General features: G+C 44.4%; 1 protein-coding gene and 1 pseudogene across 1 annotated transcript; both read left to right on the top strand.

The window, feature by feature from the left end:
• The window catches only part of LOC119360445, a 59,447-nt pseudogene extending 55,883 nt beyond the window's left edge, over positions 1–3,564 (top strand).
• Positions 3,565–4,878: 1,314 nt separating this feature from the next.
• Positions 4,879–10,404, top strand: LOC119362140 (wall-associated receptor kinase 3-like). Its single transcript, XM_037627339.1, has 4 exons — positions 4,879–5,501; positions 5,698–5,981; positions 8,448–8,621; positions 9,164–10,404. The coding sequence occupies exons 1-4, from the start codon at positions 4,879–4,881 to the stop codon at positions 10,192–10,194; spliced, it is 2,112 nt and encodes a 703-aa protein (XP_037483236.1). The 3' UTR covers positions 10,195–10,404.
• Positions 10,405–11,818: the final 1,414 nt, after the last annotated feature.

Below are 11,818 nucleotides of genomic sequence, written 5' to 3'. Positions count from 1 at the left end.
GGAGAGTGGAGTGGCGGACCGGCTAGGGTTCCGATCGGGGTGGGGGTTAAGGGGAGGCCGGCTGGGCCAGGTGGGCCGGCCTGGCCGGTGAGCTGGGCCGTCTGGCCCAGTTGGCCAGGGGGCCCTCTTTTTTTTTGGGGGGGGTTTTCTGGTTTTCTTTCCTTTTGTATTTTCTTTTATTATTTCTTTTCTGCTTAAATCATTTAATCCATTTAGCCATTTTATAAAATTATGCCAGTTGCACCATAATTACCTTTGTAATATTCGTCAACCACCGAACAATTTTATTTTAAATTTTGAAAACTTTTATTGTTTTCATCAATTTGAATTTTGAATTTGAACGGTTTCGAATTATTGCGAGGTTAGCAACAGTAATCAGGATGACGTGCCATAATTAGCGTGGGATTACTGTAGCAAGATTATCCGGGCGTTACACCCTGACATGGCGGAGGTAAGAATATATTTACTGAAGGAGCACCCTCGGAATAGCTACAAATTTCTCGCCAAATAACTCAAGGCGGAAAAAGGCTAAATAACCAGCATGTTTGAATCAACAGTAAAATCCTAATAGAATAATACCAGAACCAGAGGATGCATATAATTAATGGAAGTACTGGGATGGGTCTTGACATGGTTCAAATGGAAAAGAAAAAGCATGGAACCTATTTTCTCATGCAATAAGTAACAACCAAGGAATACATAGAAGCATGAGTGTGGTTTTTCTATACCCACCATAGGTGCATCCACGCTGCACCCAATATCTAGACCGTCCATGTAGTGATGCTCTCATTGAGATCTATTTCAGGAATAATAGATGCGGCAGATATTAAATCACATCATAAACAGTAATCTCTGCTGGACATTTCTCTCTCCTCACGTCGTGTCTCTCTTAAACTATTCTGCATGCACATGCACAACATCACTCAGAGTTTTTTCTTCCACTTATAAACAAAAGGCTTTTTCTATTTGACCAAGTAAAAAAATTATCTCTCGCGCAGTTTCTCTCTTCCATTTAGATAAAAAATAACTCAATCACATAGTCGCTTAAAACTGTGAACCACTTTCTGCCCATCTCTCTCTTCCCTCACTATCCGGTTCTCTTGGTCGAAGTTCTCTGACATGCATGCACATCATAGTCTCCTGTCAAATCTCTCTCTCCCCCTCACGGTTTCTCTCTCCTCGTGCATGAAAGAGTGGCACCTAGTAACAATGCACATTTTTCTCATGTAGGCTGTGCAGCTAGCTGAGACAAGGGGACAGCAACAGTGCGCATGCATATACTTACTACTATCACTAGCTACTAAACAATCTAAATAGACTGCTACCCGAGCGCTAAATGTATTCTACTCCTAATAACCTAGCATCCCACAAAAAGTGGCTGGTCCACTGCACAAATCCCAAAACAATTTGACGGTTTGGATAAGGGGGTGCAGTGTGGGTGCACCGAGGTTGGGTTTAGCCACTACTTTCCCTAGAAGCATTCCGGAAGAACTCACCAGCAGGTGTGGACAGGGGCCATGGGGTATCACGGGGCACCACCGCTAGGAGCTGATGAGCAAGACAACAAATTGCGCTGCTGCCGGGAGGAAGAATCCTGCAAATCAAATGATTTTCATGGTCTGGATTTGGATTACGATCAAAAAGTTATTACCTCCATATCAAAATATAAGACATTTTTGTAGGCCTACAAAAACGTCTTACATTTTGGTATGGATATAGTACGTGATAGCAACGAAGAAATCGATAACAATGGTGCTGTATTTGCAATGAAATGATATTCTTTTATGGAAGATCAGGAATCACTCAAGATAATAAGGTTGTTGAGGGTCACACTTCCTTGGACATTAAAGTAACTAGAGACAGGATTAAAAATGGTATGCACTTGATTTGGGTGCCGCTTTTTGTTTCCCCATATGCATATGGTTTTTACACGTTGTGAAACATATTTTTACTGTTTTACCAAATGATGTTAGTTTTACAGGATTAAGAATTTGGAGCTGATTCTGAAGCACAGTGTCTATTTGGGAGCTCTAGAACATAAAATTGGATTCAGTGACTTTCTGTAAGGTGTTCTTGTAGTTTAGGCAGTAGGTATCTACTTCAAAATACATCTGCGCATTACAGTCCAATCTCTATCCCATCCAATTTCATGAACAAATCTAAACCCATCCTGTTTCACGTGGCAAAAATAAACTACAGATAAAAACGGATGTAAAGCTAGCAGATATACAAAAGCTGCCCTTGGTCTTCGTCTTCATCCATATCCAGCTTTTGCCACAATCACGATGAAGACGGGACTATGAATATGCTTACCGGGGGCTCCAGATCTGATGGAGGAAGGCTGAACTGGGGGGAGGCGTGCACTCTGTACTGCCGCTTCTGCCACAAGAACGACCACCAACGGTGGGAGGCCTAGATCCTTGGCCATGCGCCGCTTTTGCTGCTGCTTGTAGTCGTCGCCTTCGCTCGGCGCTACCCCAGGAGCAAGGTACACACCGCTCGGAAGGAGGGCCAGAGGGGCACCCAGCACCAGCCAGGTGACGGCGCTGCGTCCTCCTTGACTACTTCACCTGGTAGAGGACTGCGCCGCTAGATCTGAAGGGGCCGACCTCCAGGGTAGCCATCTCCGGCGGCAGCAAACCCTAGGCGGACGCATCTGGATGCGGGAGCCGGGAGGAGGCACTAGGAGGACGGGAGCACAGAAAGGCGGAGAGAGTGGGAGGAGGTGGGCATAAGGTCAGGCAGTTGAGGAGAAGATGGGGCGGCTGCGGGGCGGAGAACAAGAGAATGGCGGCGCCATCGCCGGAAAGAACACGTGGGTAGGGATAGGGTTACTGTGTGGTGGCTGGTAGGGGAAAGGGAGAAAAGCTAGTGGAAGATTTTTCAGGCCGGTTGGCGCGAAGCCTTTTTTCGGCCCGCGCGGGAGCTCAATTTCGCTGGCCCAAACGATTGGTGCGGGCTATTTGCTGGCCCAACGAACGGTTGGTCGGTATTGTTTCCCGACCGATGGTTGGCTGGGTGTAAGCATATTGCCGTCGAACAATGAGACACTAAATATCTGATTATTGCCGACCGACAGTCAGTTGCCTAAATAAGCATTACCGACCAACGGTTCGATACAAACATTGCCAACAAACTGTGTGTTGACGTATGCTGACTTTTCCCAACCAACGTCAGTAGGGAATGTGGTGTCGTGGTGTAGTGATCGACCCCGTGTATATGAAGACTGGACTCCTCACAGAGAAAAGTGATGTGCACAGCTTCGGGATCGTGCTGTTGGAACTCATTACCCAAAAGAAGGCAAGGTATGATAGAAACAGCAGTCTTCCGTTAAACTATATCAAGGCTTCCATGGAAGGGGCTACAAGGCAGATGTATGATACCGAGATTCTGTCCAGCGGGGAGGATGTAAAGTGCCTCGGCGAGGTTGGACTGATCGCGATGCAATGCCTCGAAGTTGATGTGGATGACAGACCGACCATGACCGAAGTCGCGGAGAATATTAAAAGGTGTAAGAGCTAGTGGCTGCAAAGCCATTGGCATGGGAAGACCAAAGCATTGTGATATGTGCCTTGAGTTGAACTCTGTTGTGTGACAAGTAAAACTATTTTGTTTTGCCGGTGTACTTTTCATATGACTGAATTTTTGTCATGCAATGATATTTTAGATGACTGATTTTGCGTCATAGGCATGAGCTGCGGTCACATCAGTAGTGACGGCAGTCTTAACTGCTCCAGTGATGTTGTGATGGGATGCTTCAACTGCCGCGGCGTCACGGACGCTACTCTAAACATTGCTATATCCAAGCAACGATGAGTTCATGAGCTTGCTAGCACCAAACCCAACAAACACCCATGATCAACGTCAAAATGATGTGTTGAAAATCCTCCTTTGATGCTTGCTATGTGCTTCATCTTGAGCTTTTTTTGTCGAACATATCATCTTGAGATGATTTGTAGCATCAAATATGCAGGTATGTGGCAAAAGCAATACATATGATGTATATAAAAGTAAAAAAGGAACAGTTAAGTCACAGGACCACGTACCTTCACGCGAGCAAGCTAGCCGCTATGCAGTTGCGATTGATCGGTGTGCTGTGTGCAGTCAGGTAGTAGTGGGCAGGCTAACTCAGCGTGATGGACAAAGAGGCACTCCACGCGGACTCGGCGCCACACGATGGCGTGCGATCAGACGGCACACGACGCGGCTGACGAACCAAAAAATCATCCGACTGTTTCTAAACGTTTTCTGATGATTTGTAGCACCCGCCTAAACAGTATCAAGAATTGGGCCTTGTATTATATTCGGTATTGGAGTTAAGCGGCTAAATTAAACATTGTGGTTAGTTCAACTTATCTCTATCCAAGGAAGAAATGTCTATACCCTGATGATTGGCATTTTGTCCTAAAACGACATGAAGTATATATATGTATGGTTCGGTATTGAGCTTGCAGTTATATATACGCAACTGGCCGTTAAATATGCACCCCGTACACAATTGTATGTGCGAGATACTTACTATACGGAAGGAAAATCATCCAACTGAAAAAAATAGCAATTCAATATAATATTTGACATTGTGACAGATCGTCTGCTGCGGATCATTATTGCCCCTGAAATTCAAGAGTAGATCGACTTTGACATTTCTCAATTGGCGCGAGAGCGACACCAGAGGTGCTTCATGTACTCCCTCTGTGAATTAATATAAGAACGTTTAGATCATATGTGAGGATAGGGTAAAGTGGCACGCCAACAGAACGACGACTTTCAGTGTTATACAATTGCAAATTGCAGGCACATCTGTATGTTCCCTTCGCCTATACATTAGTTACTACTCGAGAAGAACAGAGAGGAACTAGCAAACAAAGCAATTCTTCCATGGCACAAGCGATATTCTTCCTAGTCATGGTCTACATAGCCCTCCTCGGCATCGGCAAGGGCGTGTCCAGCGCGTCGCCGCCGCAGCCACGAGACTGTGCTGATAGGTGTGGGGACGTAACAGTCCCCTACCCATTCGGCATCGGCTCCGAATGTTCGCTGCCCAACTTCCACCTCAACTGCAGCGAGGGCATACTGCTCACAGTCACAGGCAACATCCGGATCGACAATATCACGCTGGAGACGGCGCAGATGGTCGCCTACACCCAGTTAACATACGTCTGCGACATGGCAGAGGACACTACACAGCGCATGTCCGTCAACTTGACAGGTAGCCCGTTCCTGCTGTCGCCGGCGGCCAACGTCTTCACAGCAGTTGGCTGCAGCTCGTTTGCGAGGATCAGTGGCAGCAGTACCGGCGGCCGGTACCTCGCTGGGTGTATCACAACCTGCGCCAGCGTGAATCAATCCGCGGAAGACGGCGCGCCGTGCAGTGGCCAAGGCTGCTGCGAGGCCTCGCTTCCGACCGGCCTCAACTATGTTTCTGTGTCCTGGAGCAATAACAACAGTCCGGACAAGCCGTCCAACAGATGTGAGTATGCCTTCGTGGCCCAGAAAGGCAGGTATGTATGCTACTCCTTCCGTTTCTTTTTTACTTCGTGTACAAGATATGTTTGAAATCAAAATTATAGTGCGTGCAGTTAATTGAAAGAAGAAATCACATAGTGCGTGCAGTTAATTGAAGAAGAAATCGCATGAGAAGGATTTCTTAGACGAATAAAATAATAATTTTGAGTTGTACATGAATTTGTCAAACAGGTACAATTTTAGCCGAGCAGACCTCGTTGGGGAGACTTTAGCCCAAAAATATGGCAATACAAAGGTCTTCCCACTTGTTCTTGATTGGGCTATTGGTAGGAACGAGAAAGCGACATGTCCACCGCCACTGAAGGATGGCGACAATGAAAAGTTGTACTTCCCCTATGGAGTATGCATTAGCACTCACAGCCATTGTGTTAATGCAAGTAATGTCACACCAGGCTATTTCTGCAGATGTAACAAGGGATATGCCGGAAATCCTTACAAAGAAAACGGTTGCACAGGTTTTTCTTCACTGCACCTTTTATATTCCTTTTGGCAGGGAAGCAAATTTTCTATAAATCGCAACTATACTTGATTATCTCCCTCGCCAGAAGAAAATATATTGTTTTATTAATTATCTTAAGGATTTTATTTTTGTGCTATTTGGCGTGAGATACTATTATGTAAAACCAAGAAAATGAATCTCATCAATGTTCCCCATTCAAAATCATTGAATATTTCAAATAATGTTATTATACTATCAAGACAATTCAACTTAAGATAATGAGATACTGAAAACTCGTATAGTTCCCAAAATAATATCATTCACAATTCTGTGAATTACTATATGTTAGATGGATTAGATTCATATTTAAATAATACTTGTTGAAAGCTTTCAATTGTAAAAAAATGTAAATTATATTGGAAGCAAATTCAAAAAATTACAATGCAACTCAAAACTCTTTAAAAGGAAATTATAAACTTCCATCAATTTGATCTCCACAAGAGCCTGACAAGCAGGTTAACCTCGTCAGGGCGGGCACATGTTAAATATCGTAAAAAGAGAAGTATTGGCTTTACATGTGTAAAACATTGATTCATCATTTACACAACGGAATAAACCAGGGTGAAAAGTGTAATATCATCAAATCAGTGACCTAGGTTGCGTTTTTGGGCATCATTAGTACTTTTATGTGTTGGAGAATAAAGTTTTCTAGTCATTTGTTTGAGGATAGGAAATTTTTCATTCACAATTGTCTCCAGGGATAAAATCTAGAGTTGAATGTGAAATAAGAAAAAAAGCGCTAGATTGCTCGAAACATTCAAGAATGTGTACCAGTTGTACAGTAAACAGTGAACATAGCGGACAAATAAAAGGTAGAGCTTTGCCACAATTAACTTGATGTCCGCAATGATTGAATTAGTGAAGGAGCTGCCTTGCGTTGAAAAACTAAGCAGTTTGCACCAGTGTCAGGCAATCTGATCCAAATATCACATCATGTCATCCTATCTTTCATCGCGGGCAATGAACCAAATGCTAAGAACTGAGCCATGGAAACTGATGTTTTACATAAAGGAGATTTGGGTTTGGCGGCTTATAATATTGGAAAAGGTTCAGGCTACCATATCGCACATCAAGGTTCCACATAATCAAGTGATAATTTGATTCTAATTGTTGGGGATGTTATTTTAGCTTAATTACAACCATATTGGGAAGTGAATACTTTTCTACAGACCTTGCGCTAAAGGTCATTATATTTTTTGTAGGTCCTATGTTATAAGGGTATTTTGGTTATTTTACGGGATATTTGAGAGGAAGGGGAACATATGATATATTGGGGGCAAATTATAAGGTTGCACATAAATGATATTTGAATTTGGTGCAAGATTTCCATATGAAAACGAGTTATCCCCTACAAGGAACATATCAATTTAATAATTGATTTCTCATTTTATTCTATCTGGAGTTATTTCTCCAAACCTTTTGATAAGCTATGTTGGTCAATAATTATAAAGAATATGTAAGTGCTAAGTGTTTGAATAGTCTTCATGGTTCACTTGTTCAGATGCTTGTGTGATTATTAATATTTGGTTCAGAAGGATTTAGTGGATTTGGCCCTTTCATATTTTAGAAAAAATGAATCAAATTAATATCAACATTGGATAATAATACCTATTTAATAGTTAAAATAAGATTCAAATTATAATGCCTCCCAACAAACAAATAGTTTTGATCACAACTTCTGTTAAGCACCATTTCCGGAAAACATGATTCACACGTGAACTAGTGTCTTACAGGTGCTCAAATCGGACTTGTCACTAGCACAGGTCTGGTGCATGGCCTCTTAGTTTCATAGGAGAGGATACCTCCACAAGGTCCTCTTGTTTGAAACTTTTTCTTGAGACACCACACTTGCTACCAGTAATCCAGCATCGCAGAACCATTCATGAATTGTACCATATGGTGAACAGTCATGTGTGTAGTTCAAAAGGAGCTGATAATCGACGTCCGGTAGATTTGTTGCTCTCATCATGCATGATATTCTCCCTGCTTCATCATGGGATACAATAAGTAGAAAAAAAATAAAGATTCATGGCCCTGTTGTAACTGATTTTGAGTAAACTTTTATTGTTTTGGATTGAAACTCAAACACATAATCTTGAAAATTTTCCAATAACATATTTAAAAGTAGATAAGAACTGCATTATAATCAGGAAATGGATAGCAGTGTTGGCTTAACACCGTGATTGTAGTCCTTCCTGGTTTTGATCCCTTGCTAAACCATATATTATTTTTTAAACAATCACAGACCAAAAATAGATATAACGTATTTTGGGCCCCTATGAAATTACTGAATGTTCCCCAATTTTTAGTGATTGCTCATAGTTTGCAGTAACAAAAACCTTAGCACAAAGGATTAATGACGTGCCTTTCTCGTTTTCTTTTGAGTCCCTTACATATGTATCTCTTCTCACAAAAATTTCAGATATCAATGAGTGTGATTTGACAAAGTACAAAGACGTCTATCGTTGCCATGGTGGGACATGCCGTGATTCAGAAGGTAACTATGAATGCAATTGCAATTTTGGACGAAGAGGTGACGGTAAAAGCGACAAAGGCTGTGAACCTGTATTATCCCCGGCTGCAATTGCAGTGATAGGTACGATATGAATGTGGTCTACATATGCTACTTAATTTATTCCAGAGATAAATACTCCACTACCTAAACACCTTTGTAATATATCTTTTTGTTGACGAGAAGTTGGACTCTAGGTAAAGAACTGCTCTAGTATATGCAATATTGCACTCTTCAATACGTATATGTGTAACTAGACAATAATATTCGTGCAATGTAAATCGATCATGTTCGCCAAATTTAACACCTAACTACTGTCATGTTAATCTGCAGGATTGTTTTCTAAGAGCATTTGAGTAAATTAGGAAGATATCTTCTCTTTTAACAAGCTGCCACTTTTTCACAGTTAGGATTGTTTTCAAAATGAAATACTTTAAAAAATTTATGGTTAGCTAGCTATGACTTTCATCTAGAGTAACCAATTATAGATTCCTTTCTTGATAGCGTGCCACATATGCCATGTGGTTCTAAAGTAACCAATTAGTACATGTGCTCTTCTACATATATACTAGTGCTCACCAAACTTAAAATGGCATGATCTCACATAGTAGATATTTTGTTCACAGGAACAATTAGTGCCATGTCCATATCAGCAGTACTGCTGATATTCTTTCACATGGAGCATGAGAAAAGGAAGCTTAGGGATCGTTTCAACAAGAATGGTGGAAAATTACTAAAAAGCATCAAAATCAAGATTTTTAGAAAGGAGGATCTAGACAAAATAACCAAGAACTATAGTACTATAATAGGCAAAGGTGCTTTCGGTGAGGTCTACAAGGGAACTACGTGTGAATACATACAAGTGGCTGTCAAACGCTCCATTGCAATCAACAAGGACCGCCAAAAGGATTTTGCTAATGAGATACAAATTCAGTCGCAAATAAGTCATAAGTACGTGGTCCAACTGTTGGGGTGTTGCTTGGAAGCAGAAGTTCCTATGTTGGTCTACGAGTTCGTGCCAAGGGGGAGCCTCTATGACGTTCTTCATGGCAAGAATGGCAATATGCGAAGAGAACCTATCTCCCTACGAGCACGCCTCGACATTGCCATTTGCTCTGCTGATGCCCTTGCATACATGCATTCGCAGGCGAGCCAGAAGATCCTACATGGAGATGTCAAATCCGGAAACATCCTCCTTGATGATGAGTTCATGCCTAAGGTGTCGGACTTCGGTACGTCGAGGCTTATGTCCATTGAAAAGGACCACACCAATTGGGTGATCGGGGACAGTAGCTACATTGACCCCGTGTATATGAAGACTGGACTCCTCACAGAGAAAAGCGATGTGTACAGCTTCGGGATCGTGCTACTGGAGCTCATTACCCGGAAGAAGGCAAGGTATGATAGGAACAACAGTCTTCCACTAAACTATATCAAGGCTTTTACGGAAGGGGCTACAGGGCAGATGTATGATATCGAGATTCTGTCCAGCGGGGAGGATGTAAAGTGCCTCGGCGAGGTTGGACTGATCGCGATGCAATGCCTCGAAGTTGATGTGAATGACAGACCGACGATGACCGAAGTCGCAGAGAAGATTAAAAGGTGTAAGAGTCGGTGGCTACAAAGCCATTGGCATGGGAAGACCAAAGCATTGTGATATGTGCCTTGAGTTGAACTCTGTTGTGTGACAAGTGAAATTATTTTGTTTTGCCGGTGTTCTCTGTGCGGTTTTAGTTGGCATACCTTGTGACGTGGAGGTGTGTGATTGTGTTTACTTAATGCCAAAGTATATTGTGATAAAATATTGTATAATAAAGGCTGGCCGCCTGGCTAATTTAGAGGCTGACACGGTCAGTGTACGTCAAGATGCAAGACACACAACTAGCTGTTAACCTTTTGTTGCTTATAAACTCTCGCTGCTTTTGATCATTGTTGAAACGTGATATCTCTGTATTTATTACCGACTCATTTTTCTATTATTTCTAGCCTTGTATAGTTGGTTCCTAGAGATACTGTAGGGGTTAGTTGGCTTGTCACGCAAGACACCACCTGTATATATTATAACAGAGACTCTGATGAATATAATTAGTTGCATCCTATAGTCTTCTACGTGGTATTAGTTTTCTACCAATCTCCATTGCTTCCGCCCTAAGCCGCCGCCGCGTCTCACGCCACCGCTGCCTCCTCTCTCCCTGCCGCCGCTGCTGCTTGCTCCCCAAGCCACCGTCGCCGCACCAAACCCTAACCCTCCCACGCCGCCGCCGCCGCCGCACTAAACCCTACCTCCTCCCACGCCGCCGCCGCCGCTTCTTCCAAGTCGCCGCCGCCGCCAAACCCTAAACCCTCCCCAACCTCCCAGCCGCCGCCGTTTTTCAATCATCATGGTGGGATCCCACTCCTCCCTCGGCAGCTCCACCTCCGTCATCGCCTTCACCTCCGACCGCCTCAATGAACCCCCATCAAAGACTGTGTTCTCGTCATCCTTGAGCTCGACTCCCCCTCCTACAATGCTTGGCGCACCTACTTCGCGCTTCTCTTCCGCTCCTACTGTCTCATTGAGCATGTTGACCGGAGCGTCGACATCCGCGACATGGAAGACGATGACGAGTGGCTAGCCGTCGACACTTGTATCGTAAAGTGGTTGTTCCTCACAGTCTTGCGTGGGCTTTTTGACATGGTGAACTGCCGCGGCCTGTCTGCGCATGCCATCTGGACGCGGCTTTGCGACCTCTTCCTCGACAATCAGCTTCAGCACCATGTGTTCCTCCAAGGGGAGTTTTTCAACATGCAGCAAAACGATCTCACGGTCGACGAGTACTGCACCAAGTTGAAAGTTCTCTCCAACGAGCTTCGCGACGTCGGCATGGTGATCGACGACTCAGTCCTCCTCACCAACCTCCTTCGCGGCCTCCACCCCGACCTTGGCCAGTCCGCCGCCAACCTCTCCCTCACCACGCCCTCCTACGCGAAGGCTATCACCTACCTTCGCGTGGAGGAGAAGCGTCTCCGTCAAGTGGCTCGGCAAGCGCCTCTCGCCGCGCTCCATGCCGGCACCGTCGGGTGTCCCGCTGCCCTCCCGCAGCCTCCGCGCGCCCCGGCTCCACAGCCGCCCGCTGCCCACGACCGCGGCCGCCAGAACAAACAGGGGGGGTCACGACGGGCGGGCCCACAATGACGGCCCCCAGCCCCGCCAGGCGGCTACACCCGCCCCAGCCCCGACCTCGGCGCCCCCGCCTTGGCTCATGGGGTACAACCCCTGGACAAGGGTGGTACATGCCTAC

Source organism: Triticum dicoccoides, chromosome 2B (assembly GCF_002162155.2).
Source record: "Triticum dicoccoides isolate Atlit2015 ecotype Zavitan chromosome 2B, WEW_v2.0, whole genome shotgun sequence".
In the NCBI taxonomy this organism is placed as follows: Eukaryota; Viridiplantae; Streptophyta; class Magnoliopsida; order Poales; family Poaceae; genus Triticum; species Triticum dicoccoides.
The sequence above is the reverse complement of the archived record's forward strand: the minus strand, read 5'-3'. Positions and strand labels throughout refer to the sequence as shown.

Bases quoted from the DNA above. Each gene is read 5' to 3' on its own strand.
- LOC119362140 (XM_037627339.1), top strand. From the start codon at position 4,879: ATGGCACAAGCGATATTCTTCCTAGTCATGGTCTACATAGCCCTCCTC. The intron at 5,982-8,447 runs GTTTTTCTTCAC...CAAAAATTTCAG, and splicing joins CAAAGAAAACGGTTGCACAG to ATATCAATGAGTGTGATTTG. The intron at 8,622-9,163 runs GTACGATATGAA...TTTTGTTCACAG, and splicing joins GGCTGCAATTGCAGTGATAG to GAACAATTAGTGCCATGTCC.